The sequence below is a fragment of the Dermacentor variabilis genome, chromosome 3 (assembly GCF_050947875.1).
Source record: "Dermacentor variabilis isolate Ectoservices chromosome 3, ASM5094787v1, whole genome shotgun sequence".
NCBI classification, from domain to species: domain Eukaryota; kingdom Metazoa; phylum Arthropoda; class Arachnida; order Ixodida; family Ixodidae; genus Dermacentor; species Dermacentor variabilis.
In genome coordinates this window covers 98,988,309-99,013,281 of record NC_134570.1, presented here as the reverse complement: position 1 = coordinate 99,013,281, position 24,973 = coordinate 98,988,309, and the positions used below count along the sequence as shown (strand labels likewise).

Sequence of the window (24,973 nt, the reverse complement as noted above, 5' to 3'; positions counted from 1 at the left end):
CTCCTCTTTTCCCGCTCAGGACCGCAAACACGTTCACCGGTCTTCGTTTTCCTCACGCGTAACATTCCTCTCGTCGCAGACGAAGCCCACCGGGCGAGCCAATCCATTTGTCTTTAAGTGAAGAATGTCAAGCAGGCGACATGTACCACTTGGGTCTTGGCAGCTCTTCTACCATTCGGCGTGAGGCGAGCTATTTTATAGGTACTTCCATGAGTCTGGTAATAATAACAAACGGTCCATCGTAGGTGGCCAAAAGCTTTTGGCATAACCCGAGTTTCCGTACTGGAGTCCACAGCCAGACTAAATCCCCAGGGCTATAGGTTACCGGATGGTGGCGAATGTCGTAGCGTGCTTTTGATCTCTCCTGCGATGCCAAAGTGCGCAAATGAGCAATACGACGAGCTTCTTCGGGAAGTCAGAGATTCTCAGCGACAGTGGGATTTTCGTGCCTACAGAAAGGGAAAACAGTGTCGATTGTGTACCGAGGTGGCCGTGCGTACAGCAGGAAGGAAGGGATATAGCCGGTAGTCTCGTGCTTGGCGGTGTTGAAGGCGTACGTGATAAAAGGCAGTACGTCATTCCAGTTCTTGTGGTCGGATGAAACATACATAGATAGCATGTTCGCAACTGTTGGGTTGGTGCGCTCCGTAAGCCCATTCGTTTGTGGTATGGTATTGTTGTCGAGTGACGCAAGTGTGATTCACGCAAACGAAGCAGCTCCTCTACGACATCCGCTGTGAACTGTCGTCCACGGTAGCTGGTGATCACGCGACGCGGAAACATGTCGCAGGATGACATATTACAGCAGGAATGTTGAAACGTCAGTGACAGTTGCGGAGGGCACGGCCGCCGCCTCGCAGTAGCGTGTGAGTTAGTCGACGCAAACAACTATCCAACGATTTTCCTTGGCAGATTTTGGGAAAGGGCCCACGAAGTCAATGCCCACTTGTTGGAAAGGCGTGCTTGGAGGCAGGATCATCTGCAGGAGACCAGCTGGAGCAGTAGATGGCCGTTTGTGGCGTTGACACTGCATGCAGCTGGCCACATACGTCTCAACAGACTGTCGCTTTCCAGACCAATAAAAGCATTCCTGAATCCAGTAGATCATCCTCGCCGAATCTAAATGGCCAGCCGTAGGGTTGTCGTGCATAATACTCAGAATCGCTGTGCGAAGGCTCTCGGGTAGTACTAGGAAAAAACGTGCGCGAGTGCTGGAAAAATTCTTTTAAGGGAGTCCATCATGTGCACAGAAATAGTTTGCTGCCGTCAAGGCGGTCGTAGCGGTGAAGAGCGGTGTTAATTTAGCGTCTTTACGCTTTTAGGCTTTGAAACAGTCGAAGTCTGGAAAACGCGGCGACACAGAGGCCACGAGGTGATCGAAGTCGTCGGCGTCACAGTCCGTAGTGCTAAGTGGCATACGCGAGAGGCAGTCAGCATCAGAGTGTCGTCGACCGCTCTTATAAGAGGCGGTGAAGCTATGTTCTTGCAGTCGGAGCGCCCAGCGCGCAAGGCGGCCACAAGGGTCACAAAGACTCACAAGCCAACACAATGAGTGGTGGTCGGTGGCCACTGTAAAGGGGCGTCCATACAGGTAAACACAAAACCGCTGAACCGCAAATATTACCGCGAGGCATTCTTGTTCCGTGACAGTGTAATTGTGCTCGGGCCTACTTAATGAGCGACTTGCATATGCGATAACGTCTTCGCGGTCACCGTAGTGTAGAACTACTACGGCACCGATGCCTGTGCCACTGGCATCCGTATGGAGTTCCGTTGGAGCTGAAGGGCTTAAGTGTTGAAGAACTGGTCGTGACGTCAGCAGAAACTTCAACTGACGAAGAGTCGCACTTCGGAGTCCACTCAAAGGGGGTTTCCTTTCGTGGCAGGCATGTCAGCGTATACGCGATGCCGGCGAATTTACGAATAAAGCGGCGGAAATAGGAACAAAGCCCCAGAAAACTACGGAGCTCTTTGACAGAGCGCGGTGCACTGAACGCTTCAACGGCTGCTGTTTCGTAGGGATCAGGGCGAATTCCATCCTTATCGACGAGGTGCCCCAGCGCAAGGGTTTGGCGATCTCCGAAGTGGTATTTCTTGGAGTTTAAAACGAGGCCAGCCTTTCTCATGCAGTTCCGGACAATATCCAAACGCGAGTTGTGTTCGCTGAACGTGAGGCCAAAGATGACGACGTCATCGAGGTGACACATGCAGATGCTTCACTTCAAGCTGCGCAAAAGCGTGTCCATAAATCTCTCGAAAGTTGCCGGAGGGTTGACAGTGTCCATAAATCTCTCGAAAGTTGCCGGAGGGTTGCACAGTCCAAATGGCATCACATGAAATTCGAAGAGCCCGTCAGAGGTTACAGAGGCAGTCTTCTCCTTGTCGTCAGGATGCATCGGAATTTGCCAATAGCCAGATTGTAAATCTACTGAGGAAAAGTAAGAGGCGTAATGAAGGCAGTCTATTGAATCCTCAATACGTGGGAGTAGGTACACGTATTTTTTGTTACACAATTCAAACGGCGATAGTCGACGCAAAATCTCCAAGATCCAGCTTTTTTTTTAACAAGAATCACCGGAGCTGCCCACGGACTCGCTGACTCTTGTACGACTCCCTTTTTCATCATTTCGTTGTTCGTTGATAATCTGGCGCTCTGGGGGTGAAACGCGATATGGCTTTTGTCTAATCGGATTTGCCGAACCCGTGTTGATGGTATTGGCTTGCTCGAGACGCGGCGTATGAAGGTACTTTGTCCTTCTGCGCAAAGTCGAATACCGAAACGCGCTTCGAAAGCACACCCACTAACGTTCGGCGTTCACTCATGCTGAGCGATTTATTTACCATTGACACAAGGGCCGTTTCCTAACTGTGGCCATCAGGTTCTTCCGGCACATCTGTAAGTTCAGCCACTGATAAGGAGACGTGTTACCTGGCTAAAGCTAATTTCAGGCCGTGTGGTAGTATAACGGGCTCCTTAGAACAGTTTACGGTCCATAAGCCAGCGCGTCCGCCTTTGATCTGCACCACACAAAATGGCACCAACACATTCGTCTTCGAAAAGTTAATGTGCATCGGTTCAAAAGAAGTTGCAAGAGCGTTACATAATCTTCACAAACGCTTTTTGTGGTAGGTAAGGGTCCTGGTACACTGGCCGAGACCGTCCTCAGCACAGAAGGCTTTGAAAGCGTTGTTGCGCTTCTATCGGAGAATAAGTCTTAGAGACAGACTTTAAGCAGTGCCGTATTGTCCTTTCTTTTTGTCTTTTCTCTTTTTGCTCTTCTTGCCGTTTTTGTAATATCTATTTTATATTTATTATCCATTTTACCCCTCGCCACCTTTCCCCAGCACAGGGTAGCCAACTGGCCTGAGAACCGGCTAACCTCCCTATCCTTCCGTCTACTCCTGCTTCCTCCTCCTCCTCGTGGTCTGTCCAGAGCCAGCGTATGGAACATCATGACATGGTCTATCGATTGCCTGAATTGCGCCGTCGTGAACGCATGATTAGTTGAGGCGCCCAAAGTAAAAAACGCGTGCAGACACCACACGTGTGCTTTGTTTGTGCGCATGTGTTACGTGTACACTTAAACGTAGATGTACGAAGCGGCAGCAGCTCAGAATTATACATGCCTCCCTTCTTTTCCGTTACAGTGGCGACGATTAATGGTACCTATAAGGCGGTCATCGAAGCCGGCACGTCCGCCAACGCCGAACACAATGGCACCAAGTCCAGGGACGTGCGACTGAAACCTTCGCTTAATAGCACGTCGATTTTGCAAAGCTCCGAGGATTTCGCCTCTTACGCGAACGGGTCTCTACCCGACAATCAAGCGCGCATCGTCGGCGTGTCTACCCGCGAAATCTCCCACAGACGTGCGCCAGCGGTCGGAAACGGCAAGACGACCACGCGCGAGTTTCCTCCCTGTGCTAAACCCATACAGTTCGGGCGCATTTCATTTGGCTTCCTCAAGAGAAAACAAAGCGGTGACGGCAACGCTCCTTCGTACTCTCACTTGGATGGCGCCTACAAGATTCAAAATGGTGGAATTGGTAGCACCGGCAACAATAGCGCCATCGCACCACCGTGGTCTGTGTCAGAGGCGGAAGTCATAGTCGCCAACGGATGTCCCGAAGCCGTCGCCGTTGTTACCGCGGTCAAAGGACTCTGCCGCCAGACGTCGGCCCGTCCAGACGCTCTGGAGACAAGCGGAGATGGCGGGGGCTCGTCGTACTGGAGCTTCCTTCGGGTGCGCGTCTTCTACATGGTGGCCGTGACGTACACCTTCTCCGTCTACACGCTGCTGGTTCTGATGATCCTCGTCGACTTCGCTGTCGACAAGGGCTTCACGCGCCACGACGGCGCAGTGTTTCTCTCGGTGTCCGCCATCGGCGACGCCTGCGCCCGTCTCGTGGCTGGCGCGCTGTCGGACAGGGCCTTCTGCGACCGGCGTGTGCTGTTGAGCGCCAGCGCGATGCTCACGGGCGCGCTGTGCGTCGAGATGCCCAGCATGCGACCCGACCGCTCCGCGGTGACGGCGCTCATGTGCGCACTGTTCGGATGGAGCAACGGCACTGTGGCCGTGCTGTTCGCGCCCGTGCTCGCCGACCACCTGGGAGTGGAGAACTTGGGACTTTCGTCGGGCGTCACCCGGTTCGGGATGGGTCTCGCTTACATGGCGTGCCCCAAGATCACCGGTAAGTGTGCAGCAGTTGATGGGACACAAATTTTCCTCTATACAGCTACTGGCAACTGTAGAATCTGCTACTTGACCTGGCAACACTGTACAAACATGGCTACGGCAGCCAGGTTCACGGCGGCTTTCTCGCTTGTTGCTGCAGTCGCATTTCTCTTCTGCGGCATCGAATCGAGGTGTATCGTGGAAGCAGAATGAGGCCTTGCGGCCGATCACCTAATTTTGATCAGTCTCCAAAATTTGAGGGTCGAAATTGCGGAAATAGTTGTGCTGTGCCTGCAAACGTCCAGCCTGCCCAGCGAGCGGCATCAGATTATATTAAACACAGAGCTTTTCAGACGAGCCGGAGATTTAAAAATAAAGGAAGTTTTAGTGCGTTACTTGCCTCCGAAAGGTGCAAGCACTTGTTCACGTGGTTGCTCCACTGCTACAGGTACGATACCTGACTGCTTTCGATCTTCTGAGGCAACTCCGCACTGCTACTTGTGTTGTCAGTATATCACATATAGCATCCCCCAATATATAGGCAGCAACGTCTGTCGTGCTTTCAGAAGCTAAATACGGATATTCTGCACGGATAGAACAAAGCTAAAAGCTGTAAAGTTATCTGGTCAATGTACATCGGGATAAAAGCAAAAGAGAGTTCCGTTTGTGAGTCTAGGTACACCTTTTTTTATAATGAGCTGATACACAGCAGACCACCTGCCGCCTGTAGAAGTTCTCAAACATAGTGAAACGTGAATAACAACCAATTGAACCAAGTTGAATTTCCTCCAACAGGTTTCTGAAATTTTGCGAGAGTTTTCTTTTGGCAAAGTGAGTTATTAGTGTAAATACATGACTTAGAAACTAATTGAAGCAGATGTAACGGAATTTAACTCTGTGCACAGTGTCAGAAAGCAAAGTAGCGTCGCTGTACGCAGGTCGACCGTTTCAAAGTTGGAAGAGCGCTGTTTGCAGTTGCTTCTAAATTTTTTGTGGACAAATCCTCTGACAACTCACCGAATTGAATGAGAACACACCTTCTGTTCTTACCGCTATAGAGGGAAGCATAATATTAAAACGATATGTCGCTTCGTAGCATAACATGTGTCATGACCAACTTCAGACCTTCCGAGGCAATTATGATTCCTGCTACAGTGCCTGCCCGCAAAAGTACATTCGCGAGAATATTGCTGCTGCTTAAAGCATTAGTACCACTAAATTTGGGGCACAAAACTATTAACGAACACACATCAAATGAAGCATAGGCGTACATCACTATAATTTATCAAAGCGTGTGTCTAAACAAAGTACACTCTGCCATTTCAAGCGCCAGCAAGCTATCTAAATTAAACGAAAGGAAAGCAATGTTCTACTCAGCAGGAAGAAAGAAGTCAACCTGAGTGAAGTGTTTCGATACTGGTATAGTGGTTTTCGGAAGGTACCGCAAGAAAACACGAAGCGGTATTGGCAACTAATGATTTAATGAAATGAACGCCAAGCTTATATATCTCACACACGCGTGCACCCTAACAGCAACGTAAAACCAATAAAAACACGCCGCGACCTTAAACAGGGGGGGGGGGGGGGGGGGGACGATAGAAAAACTAAGATAAATGCAAACAGACTGTGCCACCGAACACGTGTGTATCACGTGGAAAGAAACAAAAGTTCTTCCTAAGAAACCGCAACTTACGGCGAGATAACGCAATCACCATCCTTAAAGCGTCGCAGGGCCACTTACCTCGGCAATCTCCCTCTCCAGCTGGCCATTTCTTCTGCCAATAATCTCAGTCTTTTTTTTTACAAAAAAGGAGAGCAGCCCAAGCAACTACGGCAATGAATAGTCAAGTTCGACCATCCAGTAGCGCCCAGGGAATGTTCATGCTTACGCAAGCGAATGTTAACGCACCTACCGGTTTGTCCACTGTAGTATCTGCTGCACTTTAGTGGAACATTATATATGAAATGTGTCGTGCAGGGCACATTTCATATGCCTTCTTCTTAGAACGCTTCTATCTGTGTTCTCTGGTTTTCGACGAATTCTTCGGAATTTCCTGGTGCCTCGGCTCCCGGTTTTGTGGCCATGGACGCGGAGCCTTCCAGAGGCCCTCCTGGCCAGCGGTCATCAAGGCCGTCCCTCACGAGGAAGAGAGGAAGCGTGCTCAGTGACACCGAAGACACTGAGCTATACTCGATGTCGGATGAAGACTCATCGGATGATAGCTTCATCACTGTCCGCAGAAAGAGGGCCAAAAGGAGGACTGTCAACGCGAACCCATCAACGCAAGCGAGCACGGCGACGTTGAAGTCCCGGCCTGAACGCTGGCCTCACGCCATCGTGTTCGTAACCGAAGAGCCCTCAAACAACCTCCGACTGCTAAACAGGCAAGAACTATCTGTTTTCTTGGAAGGGGTCGTGCCGAATGAAATTAAGGATATTCGGATAAATGCACGCAAAAATGTCCTCGCAATCGATGTTACCAACGGGAGTGCGCTCGAAAAACTGAAGCAAATCTCGGTGCTAGGGCGCATCAAAGTGCGTTCATATATCCCGATGGATGACGCATCCACAGCAGGTGTCATTTATGACATCGATGTCGCCATTCCCAACGCGGACTTGCCTATCCTCGTCAAACCAGCAAGTGAGGGTGTTGTCATCACGCGTGTGAGCCGCCTTGGAACATCGCGCTGCGTCAAACTGATCTTCAAAGGAGATTGCTTACCAACACACGTCAAAGTCGGTCACTTCCGACACCCTGTTCGGCCCTTCATACCAAAGCCTCTTCAATGCCATCAGTGCTTCAGGCTTGGACATGTCAAGGGTGTCTGCCCAAACTCGATACTATGTCCCCGTTGTGCTGAACCTCATGCGGAGGAGACGTGCCGGGCTACTGTCCTAAAGTGCGGCAACTGTAATGGTTCCCATGCTGCCTCGTCTAGGGACTGCCCTCGCATCAAGAAAGAGGTCGCTGTTCTCAAGCAAATGGTTCGGGACAATTCAACACACAAGGAGGCTGCTGCAACGATCCGGCGTCGGCGTCGGCGTCACCGAACCGCCTCAAAAAAGGCAGAGCCGCGAAAGGAGAGGGCCGCTTCCATTGTAGCACCCACTTTCTCCAATCAGGCCAAAAAGGGGCTCAACAGCACAAGGAAGTCGCCTGAAAGGAATTTGTCTCAAGAAGAATGGCCTGCGCTTCCAAGCCAGCAATCTCCCACAGAACTACAGATTGTCAAGCCCGCTCGGGAGCGTGCTCCTGCTGCTGATGCCACGCCTAAAGCAGATCGTCAAGTCCTTTCAATGCTGCGTCCCCTCATAGATGCCATTCGAGTGATTCTGTCGAACCTTGGAACTACGTCTGCTCAAAATGCACTGAAAGTACTGGACGCCTTAAACCCAGTGCTTGAGTGCCTCGAATAGAGACATGGCCAGCCATCGCCCATCGTTTCGAGAGGAAGTCAAGGCAGCGTCAATCATACAATGGAACGCAAGAGGACTAAAATCACGCCTTTCGGATTTTCGTCAGTATATATATACTCATTTGTTCCCAGTCATTGTCATATGTGAGCCTAATGTGTCAAAACCAGTCAGATTATCGGGATACGAAGCTGTTATATCCGCAACAACTCATGCATGCAGCAAAGTCATCGTTTTTCTTCGTCAAGAACTGACATATGTTCGCCAGCCGATTCCGCCTCATGATAAAAATCAATACGTTTGCCTAACAATCAAAAAGGGCAAACTCATGTTTACACTTGTTGGCGTTTATGTATCGCCTTCAAGTGTTTTTGATCCCAAACGATTAACGAACATCTTGTCTGTGTGCCCTGCCCCATATGTCATCATCGGAGATTTTAATGCGCACCATATAGCGTGGGGAAGCGCAAGAACAAATGCAAGAGGGCAAAGACTTGCAAACTTCGCCTGTAACCACGGCCTTTCACTCCTGAATGACGGCAGCCCAACGTTTATACGAGGCGTGAATTATGGCAGCTGTCTTGACCTAGCTTTCGTCTCCAGCAGTTTCACAAGATATGTTAAATGGTTTTCGGATATCGAGACACACGGGAGTGATCATATTCCCACATACCTTGTCATCAAAGGAATGTCCAGTCCCACCCCACGGAACACCATTCGATTAATTGACTGGACCACTTTTACTTCCACCATGGAGGATGCTTGTCGAGAGGGCTTGTCCTCTGGATTAGAGGAAGCAATCAAGTCTGCAATGCTACACGCCGCGCGCACGGTCACGGTTTCGTCGAAGCACACGGAATTGGATATAGAGTTGGAGCGACTTCGTGCACTCCGTCGTCGTGCGGAGCGGCGTTACCGGCGTACAAAATCCATCGAAGACCTTAGGACAGCCAGACGACTACAAAAGAAACTTCAACGTCGCATGGATAGATTGGCATCTCGACGTTGGGCAAGATTTTGCCAGTCACTAGACCCCCGAAAGCCACTTTCCCACATCTGGAGAACCATACGTGGTCTACGTTCCTTCCCTGAACAACGCTTCCCATTCAAAGCGCTGGCGCTCTTCCAGGGGCGGCTAGAGGCTGATGTTGCAGAAGACTTTTGTGCAAGGATCGCTGGCCAAGCAACCGGTCCAGGCTTTCGAGCCCCCAGTCGCATCCCTGTTTCACGTGACGGCCGCATGGATCTTCCTTTCATAATGGAGGAACTAGATGCGGCTCTTGCTCTATGCAGGCGTTCTTCATCCGCGGGACCAGATGGAATATCCTACCGCGCCTTGAACAACCTGAGTGATGGCGCACGGAGAGAACTGTTACATCTCTACAACTTATCTTGGCAGGATGGCATGGTTCCCGAAGAATGGAAGATAAGCCGCTTGGTCCCTCTCCTGAAGCAAGGCAAGTCCCCACTTGAACCCACCTCATACCGCCCAATAGCGCTGGCCAGCTGTGTGGGAAAGATAATGGAAAAGATGATCCTTGCCCGCTTGGAGTGGTACCTGGAGCACTACAACATGTTACCGAATTGCATGGCTGGTTTTCGTCGAGATCGCTCTTCAGTAGACAGTGTTGTTGATCTCGCTACGTACGTCCAGCTTCAAAAGTCACGCAAAAGATTATGTGCAGCTTTGTTCTTGGATGTCAAGGAGGCATACGATAACGTATCTCACGAGGCTATCCTCGATGCTCTTGAGATGGTTGGTCTAGGTGGTCGAGTTTTCCAATGGATCTCTCATTACCTTTTTATGAGATCTTTCTTTGTCTGTACCGGTGATGGTAAAACCGCACTACACTACACGTACCGAGGTGTTCCTCAAGGCGGTGTACTAAGCCCTACCCTATTCAACCTCACACTCATTGGTCTCGTTGATCATCTGCCCGCAGCGATCAAGATATCAATGTACGCCGACGACATATGTATATGGACCTCAGGTGTGACACGTCCTCAGATACGTGCAAGACTTCAAAAAGCTGCTACTCTAATAGCTATATACCTCCGCAACCAAGGTCTTGAAATCTCGTCAGACAAATGTGCACTGATGGCGTTCACTCGCAAACCAATGACACCCTACGCCATATCAATAAATGGCCAGTTAATTTCTTATGAGAAGACTCACAAATTTCTTGGCATAATCATTGATAGAGATCTCTCATGGAGCCCCCACGTGACCTACTTGAAGAAGCGTCTGACAGCAATCTCCCAACTTTTCAAGTTTCTGGGAGGAAAGACTTGGGGAATGTCAGTGCATGCAATGTTGGAATTGTACAGGGCTCTCTTTCTGGGCTTCTTGAGATACAGTTTGCCCGTACTGACCAACACCTGCCAGACAAATCTCCGTGCTCTACAGGCTATTCAAGCTCGGGCTCTCAGGGTTTGTCTTGGTTTGCCAAAATGCACATCGATAGCAGCGACTATTGCGGTTGCTCGGGACCAACCTATACAAACACACATTGCGGTAGAAGTGTTGAGAGTGCACATTAGGCACGTTGCCCGTGCCTGTTCCCGCCATCTGGCAACACTACCGTCAGAAAGGCCGCAGGCAGCATTTTGTACTACGATTTCGGAGTATTCCACCTGCCTCCCGTCAGGCTTCACCCCCGCAACTAAGCCATCGATTCCTCCATGGTGTTTGGCTCGACCCGCAGTGCACCTCACCGTACCAGGCATCAGGAAAAAATCTGAGCTGTCATCACCTGCTCTTAAACAACTAACTCTGCTCCTTTTGCACGAGAAGTACGCCGAACACGTACATATTTATACTGATGGATCGGCAACTCTCCAGTGTTCCTCTGGAGCCGTGGTCTTCCCAGCGAAAGCCACCACCATCAGTTTCAAGACATGTCACCCAACGACACCGATGGCCGCGGAACTTGCAGCCCTTCGCGCTGCACTTCGTCTCGTCAGCCAAGAGCAACCTCGAAGGTGGTCAATATTCAGTGACTCGAAGGCTGCACTGCAATCTTTGCTATCGGCCCTGCAGCGCGGACCACACGAACAACTGGTATTTGAGATTAGAGAACTCATTCATACCTTAACTGAGAAAGGACACCACGTGACATTTCAGTGGCTTCCAAGTCACTGCGGAGTCATAGGGAATGAACACGCTGACAACGCTGCTCGGTCGGCTCTTCAAGGGGACGAAGAGGAGCCGATACCGTTATCAAGGACAGATGCCGCTCGAAAACTTCGAATGATCAGCCGTGACATCACGTTCTCCTTGTGGAACGCTGGAAGTTTTCACGACTACCGACTCCACAATCTTGACTACTCTCTACGCCTTTGTATTCCAGCTGGACTCTGCCGTCGCGAAGCTACCCTGCTTTGTCGACTATGGCTAGGGGTGGCTTTCACCAAGTCTTTCGCTTACCGAATTGGATGGGCCGACGACGCCACGTGTGAGGACTGTGGTAACGAGGAGACTTTTCACCACCTTCTTTGTGACTGTCCTCGATATAATTTACAGAGACAATCACTCGCAACCGCGATAGCGCGCTTTGACCAAAGACCTCTCACAGAGGAACTTATTTTACAATACCGCCATCACAAGCCATCGCAGCAGAGGGCGACGAGGGCACTGTTGCGGTTTTTGAGGGCGACAGGATTGGACAGGCGGCTGTAGCCTGAACAAATGTTGATAGTGTGGCAAGTGTCACTGTGCTGTGCGATGACAGTATTCGGTGCCAGTTACCGATGGTGACTGTGTGTCTAGGCTCCTTCCTTTCCTTATCTCTACTTTGTTACCACTTTACCTCCCCCTCCCCTCTCTCCCCAGTGTAGGGTAGCCAACCGGATCTTTTTCTCTGGTTAACCTCCCTGCCTTTCCCCTTTCCTCTCTCTCTCTCTGTATGCTTCATTTCACAGGAGGCCGAGCCCGCGCTTCCCCTTTACACCATGCTGCACAACTTCGAAGCTTGGCGTTCGTTTCATTAAATCATCAGTTGTCAATACCGCTTCTTGTTGTCCCTTTCTTCAAGTCCCGTGTTTTCTTGCGGTAACTTCCCAAAATCATAAATAACCAACTGGCCTACACCCGCACTCTGGTATGTTACCAGTATAGTATCAGTCACCCTTTTTCAATGCGGAAGTTTCTTATCCAAATCGCTCTCCGATGCGCGTCATCTGCTTTCTAGAAATGACGAAATCATACATTGCCGTCTTTCCACCGCGACGAGAGCTGTAATACTACACAATAAAAGTCTTTCAACAGCTGTCTTTTTTTTTCATTTTTGGGCGCGTACGCGGCAGCATCACGACGATTTGAGAACTATGAGGCATTCAGCGCATGCTATGTTACTGTATAGGCTCCATCCCTAAAGGGAGCCAATACAGTAATTCTAGCGCAAGACAGGACACCCTCTTTCGCCCTCAATTCTGAAACTGGATTGGCTATTTCTCTGTGTGGCCACTAGGTCGCGAGCATTTACTTGGAGTCGCCAATAGTAGCTCATGAGAATATGGTTGTTCACTATTATCAATAAGAGCTCCGTGTCACCTCTGATTAAACTCTAGGCCACAAGATAGCGCTATCAGCATTGTTGCCGACACTGTGTTGAGCGGGCGTAGACAACCTTCATGGGCGTCTGTATGAAGGTTGCTACCGTCCACCTTTCGAGTTAACTATTTCCACAATCGCCAACACGCTTACGGATATGCTAACGCTCGCTGACTCCCGCAAGAGCGTTTTTTCGCGATAATTTCGAAGAAGTTTGTGAATGCGCCTTGTACTAAAGGCAATCTAATGCTGCTGTGTTATCGCACATTACCCACCTTCTTTCGCGCTCACGCAGACCACGCATCGCCTATTACGCGCCGAGCTCTTGTATCGGCATGACCGAGGAATCGCACAATAGTGGATGCTTCTGAGCTATATGGTTCATATTGACTAATTCCTAACAGCAGGATACAACTATAGAACTTCATCTAGGCAAACGCGACACAAGGCCAGCCCGTCGCACTGCATTCCTTCATACGGTGATGTGCACAAAAGTTGCATTTTGCTGTTTTAACTTAGTAGATTCTCGAAATATCGTGGCTCGCACACACAACATGAATCAGAGGCATTAGATTCCCAGTTTCCTGGCTGTGTGTCATACTTTGTGTTGTGGTCCTTGATCCCGTTATTATAACTATCTTGAGGTACGAAATGAAGCCGAGGGAAAAAAAAAGATTGTCGATCTCCAACAGTAATTCGCTGTTTTTTCCTGTGAGTACAAAACTGTCGCATGAAGGCATGAAGACCAATTTTAGCACATCAAGGTCAGCCTAAAGCATAATCTCAGCCATCAAATATTTTTTTCAACAAGTATAGAAGTGCTTCACTTATGTTTGCTTTATTACCAAGTGTTCTATTTAAGATTGGCCGTACCGTCATCAGCAGGACTGAATGCACAATTTCTTTGCACGCGTTTTTCTTCTTTTCCTCAGGTTACTACAAGGACAAAATCGGGTCATACGATGGACTATTCTACATGATCAGCATTGGCTCTTTCTTGGTGTGCTTAATGTGGACAGCGGACTTCATTTACAGACATTTCAAAAGATGCCGGATGAATAGTGCATCTTGACGCAGCATGCTTCACGTCTACATGCTTGACGTGATAACACGACAGACATTTGCTGATCACATAGCATTTGTTGTGCGGACGGTGGACTGTGCCTTGAGCAATGCAGATAGTGCATTGTGCCTTGAGCATCCCGACCTTTCTTACGTACAATACAAAATTTCAGTGCAGGATCCTCCTAAGATGTCCTTTTTTAGATAAATATTTAAGAAAAAAATAGAGAGCGCTGGTGCATCAATTAATCACCAGCTTCCTGTACGTGATTCTTTGTTTTTTCTCATGTGGCATGTGGCTGTTGGCCCTTTGCAATTTCAAAGCTGGCTTTGCAGACAACCGTTATACGAATCCATATTTAGTTAAATATCTACGAATTTCAGGAAGCCAGATAGGTTTATGACATGATGAAACAAAGAAAGGGCGATAACGCATATGACAGGCACTTGGAAGCAATCATAAAGACATTATGCAATTCGCAGTGCCACTTATACTATCAATACAAAACACAAGCGTGTAAATTCAACACCAAAACTTTCGCACTTTAAAGTGACACCACCTCTACTCCATAGTACACCCATGTACTGGGTGTCTGTATGAAGTCTTTAAATAATATTTAATAGTAAAGTAATAGTAATAGCAAATCACACCTAAATATTCTTCCACCAGTGGGTTCATGATAGACGGCAAATGTGTAAGCGATGAGGCTGTCGTTTGTTCTGCTTTTACCAATTCTTCCAGTCGGTATTTGCCAAAGATAATGGTTGCCTTCCCAACTTTTCTATACCGCTTCCTGTTATATCTGACGTTGTCATTTCTGAGACCGGCGTTTTTAATTTGCTATTAAACATTGATACTAAAAAGTCACCAGGACCAGATAAAATACCAAACGCGTTTTTAAAGCGTTATGCGGAATGGTGTGTTAAGTACTTGTATGTCGTATTCACCAGATCTTTACGCGATGGTTCCCTACCGGATGACTGGAGGACGGCCGAAATCAAACCTTTACATAAATCCGGGAAAAAAACACAGACAATTACCGACCAATATCTCTTACATCTACTGTTAATAACGGCCCAGCCGAGGTGCAAGTTTTGCCAGCCAGTTGCGACAGTGGCGGCAACCTTTTCTTGGAACGCCATCGTCACGCTCTAGCCTCGTCACCGTTGGGACTGAATGCGTTCGGCGGACCAACTGCTGTCACCGAACCCGCCAATGCCGACCTGTTCAGCTATGAGCGGGGGAGTTGCCGCGGGAACGTCGACGAAGGCCCCTTCCCACGCGCCGTCCAAGACGCAAGACAATGGGCACCTGGCGGCGCGCTGCGGGCGCCAGCTGGGGGAATAAAAGGCGCCTTTCCTGACGCAAGCCCCGAGTTACGAAATCCGTCTGACGTCGGCTCCGGACCGTGAACCTGCAAGGAAGTGTGTGTGTGTGAGTGTGTGTGTGTAAACCGTCCCGCAGAGAGGCGACTTGTTTACGATGACTGGACGGCCGTTTCCGTCACCTGGGTATCGGGGGAGGACCGAGTATCTTGAAATCGCTATGGTGCGGCTGCTCAGAACACTCTCTCAAGCAGTCATGTCAGACTGATACATTCTCTCAAGCAGTCATGTTAAACTGATGTACTTTCTCAAGCAGTCATGTTAGACTGATGTACTTTTCTCTCGCAGTCATGCTAGACTGATGAACTGCATGTAGATACTGTAAATAAACCCATATTCCTCGTTCTCGATGAGAAGCAGTCCATCCCTTCATCAACGTCCTCAGCGTGGATAAGTTGGACGACGGCGTGGGCCAGCTACCTTCTAATTCATGCCGGACTCCAATCTCGACAACGGGTTACGAGCGATGGGATTGAGCCCACAATCCTAACAACTGGTGGCAGTGGTGGGATGAACCTTCGTCGAAAGAGAACCAACAACTGGTAGACAGCGGTGGGATCGACTCCAACAACTGGTGGCAGCGCTACGGATGAACCTTCGTCGAGAGAAATCCTAAGGAACTGGGAACAGCGAAGAAGAAAGAGCCTTCGACCCAGAGAGTCCTGAGGAACCCGGAACAGCGAAAAAGAGCCTTCGTCCAAGGGAGTCCCGAGGAACTTGGAACAGCGAAGTAGAGAGAGCCTTCGTTCAAAGTAGTCCTGAGGAACTGGAACAGCGAAGAAGAGCGAGCCTTCGACCCAGAGAGTCCTGAGGAACCGGGAACAGCGGACCAATGAACCAGATGGCAGGGTGCTGCAACCGTAAGAGAGCGGATGGTTTTTTTTTTCTTTGATTCGCCAGACTTCAGATGTTCTGTTTATTTTGATAGTTCTAGGGATCTGGAATTTGTTGCCCATTGTGTGTTTGCACAAATTAATTAAGGAAAACAGTTCTAACCACCAGTCGGGGCAGCTGCCATGGGTCTTAGAAGGTTGACGAGGTTAGACTTGTTGTTGGTGTGCGACGATTTGGGAGTTGAGGCGGACGAACAGATGAAAAAGCCGGCTATCATAAAGGTGATTCAAGATAGTGACAGTGATGATGAAAGCATTGAGATTGCTTGCGAGGTGATACAAGAATCACGGGAGCGTGAGCGTCGGGAACGTGAGCGTCATAAACGTAAAAGTGAGCGTAAGCGTCAAGAACGCGAGAATGAACGGAAGCGTGAGCATCAAGAACTTACTCTTAGGTGTGAGCGTCAAGAACGTCAGCGTGAGCGTCAAGAACGTGAGAATGAACGTGAACATAAGTATCAAGCACGTAAGCGTGAGCGTGAGCAAAAGTACGAGAGCGAGAAGGCAGCATTGATAAAACAGATAGAATATTGTGAGCAGTTAAAGGCACAGAGACAACGGCTGTCTGAAAATTATGTAGGTAGTACAGAGCAAAAGAATGAGGAAGTATCTAGCGCATTTTCACCAAAAGCCGACGAGAAAAGTAGTGCCTGTGAGATTAGCGGCCCATTCACAGGCGAACGGAAAGGGCTAGCTGCTAACGATGCCGTAGTGGCAACAGAGGCCGTTAAAGGCCGTAGTGAGAGTGACGAGGTGCTGTACCAACATAGCACTGTAGAGACAGCTAGGCCAGCTGTGAATGAATTGGCACAGTCACCGCGCGTCTGCGTCGCAGGTAATGTTAACGAGTTAGTTAACGAAGTACAGAGTACCGCTGACCCGACAGACGCTTGAACGGCGTGATCTGTGTTGTTTCTTGCACCGCTGTGTTGTAAGCGAAGGTTACATACGGCAGGGCCACGTCCCACGTCTTGTGCTCGACGTCGACGTACATTGCTAGCATGTCGGCGAGGGTCTTGTTCAGGCGCTCCGTAAGACCATTCGTTTGCGGATGGTAGGCAGTTGTCCTCCTGTGGCTTGTCTGGCTGTATTGCAGAATGGCTTGGGTGAGCTCTGCTGTAAAGGCCGTTCCTATGTCGGTGATGAGGGCTTCCGGTGCATCATGTCGCAGCAGCATGTTATCAACGTAAAACTTCGCCACTTCGGCTGCGCTGCCTTTTGGTAGAGCTTTAGTTTCAGCGAAGCGGGTGAGATAGTCCGTCGCCACGACGATCCACTTATTCCCGGATGTTGACGTCGGGAACGGCCCCAACAAATCCATCCCAATCTGCTGGAATGGTCGGTGAGGAGGTTCGATCGGCTGTAGTAATCCTGCTGGCCTTGTCGGTGGTGTCTTGCGTCGCTGACAGTCTCGGCATGTCTTGAAGTAACGGGCGGCGTCGGCGGTCAGACGCGGCCAGTAATACCTTTCCTGAATCCTCGACAGCGTCCGGGAGAATCCGAGATACCCTGCGGTTGGATCGTCGTTTAGGGCGTGCAGTACTTCTGTACGGAGCGCTGACGGTACAACAAGAAGGTTGCTGGCGCGGACTGGTGAGAAGTTCTTCTTCACGAGCAGGATGTTTTGTAGCGTGAACGAAGACAACCCGCGCTTAAATGCCCTAGGGACAACGTCGGTGTTCCCTTCCAAATACTCGACGAGGCCTTTTAGTTACGGGTTTACTCGTTGCTCTTTAGTGAAGGCTTCCGCGCTTATTATTCGAAGGAAGGCGTCGTCGTCCTCGTCGTCTTGCGGCGGGGGATCGATGGGGCACGTGATAAGCAGTCGGCGTCAGAGTGTTTTTTTCCGGACTTGTATATTACCGTGATGTCATATTCTTGCAGTCTGAGGCTCCACCGCGCCAGCCGTCCTGAAGGGTCCTTTAAGTTAGCTAGCCAACACAACGCGTGTTGGTCGCTGACGACTTTGAATGGCCTATAGAGGTAAGGGCGGAATTTTGCTGTAGCCCATATGATGGCAAGGCATTCCTTTTCAGTCGTAGAATAATTGCCTTCCGTTTTTTCAGCGACCGGCTAGCGTAAGATATCACCCGTTCAAGTCCGTCTTTCCTCTGTACTAGGACGGCATCGAGACCTAGGCTACTGGCGTCAGTGTGGATTTCGGTATCGGCGTCCTCGTCGAAGTGTGCACGTACCGGCGGCGACTGCATGCGTCGTTTGAGTTCTTGAAATGCGTCGGCCTGCGGCGTTTCCCAATTGAACTCAACATCACATTTGGTTAGATATGTTAGCGGCTCCGCAATGCGTGAAAAGTCATCGACAAAGCGCCTATAGTAGGCACACATACCAAGGAATCTGCGCACTGCCTTCTTGTCGATTGGCTGCGGGAACTTTGCCATGGCAGCTATCTTCTGCGGGTCGGGGCGTACTCCAGATTTTCTGATGACGTGGCCTAGAAACAGAAGCTCATCGTAAGCGAAGCGGCACTTTTACGGCTTCAGAGTGAGCCCTGATGACTTGATGGCCTCTAATACTGTTGCAAGCCGCCAAAGGTGATCGTCGAAATTTCTGGCGAAGACAACGACGTCATCCAAGTAAACAAGACACGTCTGCCACTTCAATCCTGCTAACACCGTGTCCATGACGCGCTGAAACGTTGCAGGCGCCGAGCACAGTTCGAATGGCATGACCTTGAACTCGTAGCGTCTGGCGTGATGAAGGCGGTCTTTTCGCGATCTCTCTCGTCGACTTCTACTTGCCAGTAGCCAGACTTGAGGTCCATCGACGAGAAGTATTTAGCGTTGCAGAGCCGATCCAATGCGTCGTCTATCCGTGGAAGGGGGTACACGTCCTTCTTCATGGTCTTGTTCAGTCGACGACAATCGACGCAGAAGCGTAGGGTTCCGTCCTTTTTTCTTCGCCAGGACTACAGGAGATGCCCACGGGCTTTAAGACGGCTGGGTGATGTCGTCGCGCAGCATTTCGTCGACTTATTGCCTAATAGCTTCACGTTCTCGCGTCGAGACACGGTAAGGGCTCTGACGGAGTGGTCGAGCGCACTGTTCGGTTATTATGCGATGCTTTGCAACTGGTGTTTGTCGAATCCTCGATGACGTCGAAAAGCCCGCTTTGTATCGTCGGAGAATACTTCTGATCTGCTGCTGCTTACTCATAGGAAGTCTTGGATTAACGTCGAAGTCTGGTTCGGGAACTATGCTCATCGGGGTAGATGCGGCATAATCCGAGAGGACAAAGGTATTGCTGGTTTCCACAATTTCCTCGATGTACGCGATTGTCGTGCCCTTGTTGATGTGCTTGAACTCTTGGCTGAAGTTGGTTAGCATAACTTCCGCTTTCTCCGTGGAGTCGAGCGATCCCTCTTGCGACGCAAATTTCACGGTTTAGCAGTAGATGTTGGTCGCCCTCGTTGACGCCTTCTACGTCAGCGGGTGCTTCGGTGCGATGGAAATAATAATGCCGGAGCGCAGCGGGATGCTCACTTGATCTTCGAGCACACTCAAGGCGTGGTGACTACGAGAGCTGTCCGGTGGTATCGCTTGATCTTCCGACAGCGTTATCGATTTTGACTTCAGGTCTATGATTGCGCCGTGTTGGTTCAGGAAGTCCATGCTGAGAATGACGTCTCGTGAACGCTGTTGGAGGATAACGAAGGTGGCAGGGTAAGTCCGGTCACGAACAGTAATTCTTGCCGTGCAGATTCCAGTCGGCGTAATGAGGTCTCCTCCAGCAGTTCGAATTTGAGGCCCTTCCCATGCAGTTTTAACTTTACTCAACTGGAGTGCGATGTGTCCACTCATTACGGACTATTCGGCCCCTGTGTCCACTAAGGCGGTAACTGTGGTCGTCGAGAAGCACGTCGAGGTCGTTGGTTCTTTGTCTGGCGTTGCAGTTAGGTCTTGGCGTCGGACCACTGCTGCGTCGTGTTGAACTGAAACTGGAACGTCGCGTCGTCAAGTCGTTTTTCGTCGGTGTAGTATTGGCTTCCCGATTTCGTCGGGACGGCGGCGTGTCGTTATTATGTCGTCGAGATGGTCTCTTCTTCGTCGTCTTCGTCAGCGGTGGAGGATCTTCGTCAGTTCGACGAACAGCCAGCGCACCTCCATCGGTTGCTGCTTTTAGTTTTCCGGTTATGGGCTCGCAGAGCGGCCACGGGCTGGGCCTGTGTATGGTGGGCGGTGCGGCGACAGGTAGCACCGCCCACCATAGACGGCGAACGGGACGGTCGTCGAGGGCTCCATTGAGTAGCGGCGAGGTAGTCGGCGATGTCACGTGGGCGTTCTCTAAGCTGTGGACGCGGCGCGTTGACGGCGAACCCTCTCAGTCCCAAGTCGCGGTATGGGCATCGGCGATACGCATGGCTGGCTTCTCCGCAGTGACAGCAGAGCGGGTGGTGGTCGGGGGCTCTCCAAATGTCTGTCTTCCTCGGTTAGCTGCGCTGGGCGACGGGTGGTCGTGCTGGCGGCGGCAGCGGTGGTCGACGGAATTGCGGCGTTGCAGGGCCCTGGCGCGGTCGTGGAGGGGGACCTTGACTGCGGGCGACGGCGGCGTAGGTCATCGCTTCTGGCTGGGGCTGCGATGATTGTGGTTGTAACTCGGGAACTCCGAGCGATCGCTGAACTTCTTCTTTGACAATTTCGGCGACTGTGGCCACTTGAGGTTGCGATGAAGGGAAGATCCTGTGAAGCTCCTCTCGTACGACTGCCCTGATGGTCTCGCGCAGGTCGTCGGTGGCCAGTGACTGAACTCCGGCGTAGTTTGTCGAGCTCGTGCGGCGGTTGAATTACCGGTTTCGCATTTCGGGTGTCTTCTCAATGCTGGTGGCCTCGCGAATGAACTCTTCTACGGTCGTCTGTGGGCTTCGTATCATTGCGCCGAAAAGTTCCTCCTTTACACCACGCATCAGCAGGCGGACTTTCTTCTCCTCGGACATTTCCGGATCAGCGTGGCGGAACAGATGGTTCATTTCCTCAGTGAAGATCGCGATCGTCTCATTCGGCAGCTGCGCTCTGGTCGCCAGTAGAGCTTGGGCACGCTCTTTTCGCACGACGCTTCTAAATGTTTGCAGAAAGCCGCTTCGGAACAGGTCCCACGTCGTCAAGGTGGCTTCTCGATTCTCGAACCACGTCCTGGCGGCGTCCTCCAATGCGAAATAAACATGTCGCAGGTTGTCGTCGCTTGCCCAGCTGTTAAACGTAGCGACCCTCTCATACGTTTCCAGCCAGCTTTCCGGGTCCTCAAATGTGGAACCGCGGAACGTCGGTGGTTCCCTGGGCTGCTGCAGCACGATGGGGGACGCTGGGGCTGCCATTGGAGTTGCCTTGGACACAATCTTCTTGGTCTCAGGTAGAAGTCCGTGCTCCGGGGGCAGCTGTTGAAGACGGCGGCTTGCTCGATGTTGCGGGACGGCGGTGGTGTTGTCTTTGAGGTCCGGGCTTGAATTACGGCTTGTCGGGGGCGTCCGGTACATGAACTTAAAGCGCCTCCACCAGATGTCACGTGGTGGTGACGTTGAATAACACAGTAGCAATACTGTGAACGACAAAGCTAACTTTTATTGGGCGAACCTGTGCCCACAAAACAGGCTACATTTATAGCACAACGATAGCGGCGAACACGCTCGGCGATCGTCGAAACTCTGATCAGCGGGTCAAGCGCGTCGGCTTTTATACAGCAGTCATAGAATGTTCCAGACTAATCGTTGGGACCCGCATGCCTTCTACAAAGTTCTACACCATTCGTGTCAAGCGACGAAATCAGATAACACAAGGTTTGGCGACAACAGACAGCGGATAGAAGCATCGATAACTTTCCAGAAACTTCGGATACATGCAGGCGCGTCCCGCGCTGTGCGATAACATTTGTTAGGCGGCAAAACGTCTCGCCCGATAAAGGCAAGTACACGTGTCACTATAAAGAAAGGGGTCAGACAAGGAGACACAGTCTCTCCAATGCTATTCACTGCCTGCTTGGACGAATTATTCAAGCTATTAAACTGGGAAGTTTTAGGAGTAAGGATCGACGGCGTATACCTCACACTGTTCTATTCAGCAACACTGTGCACGAGTTGCAACAAATGATTCAGGACCTTAACAGGGAGAGTCTAAGAGTAGGGTTGAATATTATATTGCAGAAGACAAAGATAATGATAAATAATCGGGCAGGAGAACAAGAGTTTGAGAACACAAGTTAGCCTCAAGAGTCTGTGAAGCAGTACGTTTACCTAGATCAACTAATCACAGGTAACCCTGACCATCAGAAGGGCATTCACAGAAGAATAAATATGGGTTGGATCGCATACGGCAGGTATTGTGAGATTCTGACTTGCAGCTTACCGTTATCATTGAAAACGAAAGCATACAATCAGTGCATTTTACCGGTGCTGACATATGGGGCAGAGGCTTGGAGACGGACAAAGAAGCTTGAGAACAAATTAAGGGCCGCGAAAAGAGCGATGGAACGAAGAACGCTAGACATAACTTTAAGAGACAGAAAGAGAGCGGTTTGAATCAGAGCGCAAACGCGTATAGACAATATTCTAATAGACATTCAGAGAAAAAAATGGCTCTGCGTAGGTCATGTAATGCACAGATTAGATAACCGCTGGACCATTAGGGTGACAGAATGGGCACCAAGAGAAGAGAAGCGCAGTAGAAGACGGCAGAAGACTAGGTGGTGCGAAGAAATTAGGAAATTGGCGGGTGCTAGTTGAAATCAGTTGGTGCAGGACAAGGGTAACCGGAGATCGCAGGGAGAGGCTTTTGTCCTGCAGTGGACATAAATAGGCTTATGACGATGATGACATATATCAGGGATCCGGAGTAAGGTCACGTGTACGGGCTGGACTTAGGTCCGCATGCGAGAAGCGGAGCTTGGGTCAATGGACGATCAGTCGGCAATTATCGTGCACGCTTGTCAACTTCGCGTGCGCATTTGCTTAGAAGGTGCGGCGCAAGCTCATGCATAAATTTTGCGCAGCACATTCTAAACGAACAGAGTTGCAGAGGCTATGCCACGTGCACATTATCGGCACTTCGCGACGACACGCGACGGGAGAATCCGAAATTTACCAACGCTTGTGACTATCACGAAACTTAAAGTATACATATTATGTTAAGTACAATTTCACGCTGACAGAAACAAAGTATGCAAGTAACTTTCGGCTGTGGTGGATTTCACAAAGTTATTTATTTGCAGCGCAGCATCGCGATCATTGGCAATGCTGCGCTGTAAAAACCTATAATTCTTCACTGCTTCATCATTTTACTTCTCCGCTCAAGCAAGGTAAGCGGCGATGATATAAAACATCGATCTCGGGGCTTGTCTCGAGACATTACGGCCGAAATTACGGAGAGTGGAGACTGTCCAGACATCCCGAGACGCAAACAGCCGAGCAGACGACGCGAGCGCCGGAGCAGTGGCGAACCGCACTGGAGTCGCTTGACGGGCGGGGCTAATCGCAGACTCCGGCATAACCTTCACTCATTTGCTTTTTTGTGTGCTTGTTTCAGTATGGAGTAGATATATGAATCAAATAAAAAAGTTATAGAAACTGAAAATGTGATTTTCGATTAAATCAATTTTTTGACCATTTTTCACGACTTAAAAGCAGCGTCCCCTCTTAAGACACAGCACAGTGAGCAGAGGAACACTTGGAACAGCAAATACAACCCAGATGAAAGAACCTGTTTTATTGCGATAGGAATTATATGGACACTCCAGGCGAATTTTCAGCGTCGCCGTGGGTTACGTGTAAAGTTCAACTCTGATAAGATCGCTCCCTGCGTGCCATATGCTGAGGGTGCGAGGGAAACGTTGAAAGTGTGAGCCAAGAAGGATGGTGGCTTGATGCGCACAATCCTCCCAAGCGCCCACCATTGGAGGTCACGTGATCAAGTGCATACAAGTAGGGGGAGGGGAACGCGCGCCTCCTCCTTTCGCCTGGCAGTGGCTGCGGATGGCTGTCTATGCAGATGAGTGCATACATGACCGATGCACCATACCTTGGAAGTAATCTGCGAAGGCTCATGGCTTCCAAGACCTCGTGTGCAAACATGTGAGCACGCGCGATCTCGGAGACCATTAAAGGCTCGGCGAACTGAGATGGCTGGTAGATTACAGTGCGCTGTCTTTACGCATATTTGCTGTTCGAGGTTGCCTAATGTCAAGTTTCGGTGAAGCATTGAAGCAAGAGGCAGCACGCATCATTCGTTCCCCTCTGTTACACGAATGGCATTAATGTAACAAGCAGACGTAATTTTTCGTCGTCTTGCAGCGGGTTAGACCAGAACTGATGATGCACCCCTATCCAATTTATTATATCAGATTTTTTCTATTTTATTTTTCATAATATGTTTTCTCACAAGCAATGGCTTGCTAATCTGCTGCCTTCCCCAGTATAGATGTATTTTAACTTATTTAATTCTTGATCAATCTCGTTTCTTTCTCCCTCAGCTTTCAAGAAGATGTGCATTTGTACTTTTACTCCTAACCGAACACTTTTTGTTAGAATAGTTCCTTCTAACAATTTCCATTTTCTCTTTCTTTATTCTTTTTTTTTCCACGCGCTCAACCAGCAGAACTTCTTATTCCTTCTTATGCGGAAGATGGGCCTGCGGTATTGTCAGCAACTGCTTTCATCTTTGTATCCGCTCACGTTTCTTGTCGGCCTTGCTTCTAAACCAGTATCAGTTTGCCTATCTGTTCTCTCTCTTTAATGAATAAAGGCCATTCACTGTTTTCTTTTTCTCCTTCCTACCCGCTTTTTGAGCATTTTGACTTGCGCTTACTCGGCACACCAGCTTACTCTCCTCTTCCTTCATTCATTTAGTGAGGAGGAGAGCAAGCTATGCGTACATAAAAATGTTGCCAAGGTAGGCAGTTGTTCTGACAAAATCAAAAAAGGCACCAATTTCCTTAAAGGTTACTCAGCTGTAGCCGAAAAACGCGATTGTCGTGTAGCAATGATTTC

General features: G+C 49.8%; 1 protein-coding gene across 2 annotated transcripts in view; it reads left to right on the top strand.

Moving 5' to 3' along the window:
* The window catches only part of LOC142576091 (uncharacterized), a 41,918-nt gene extending 26,490 nt beyond the window's left edge, over positions 1 to 15,428 (top strand). Inside the window, exons 5-6 of one of the 2 annotated variants that reach the window (XM_075686031.1) lie at positions 3,649 to 4,692; positions 13,576 to 15,428. In XM_075686031.1, coding sequence (XP_075542146.1) covers positions 3,649 to 4,692; positions 13,576 to 13,715 — 1,184 coding nt within the window. In that variant the 3' untranslated portion in view covers positions 13,716 to 15,428. The remainder of the gene's footprint in view (positions 1 to 3,648; positions 4,693 to 13,575) is intronic. The other variant, XM_075686030.1, reaches the window with a different exon arrangement.
* The last annotated feature ends 9,545 nt before the right edge of the window (positions 15,429 to 24,973 follow it).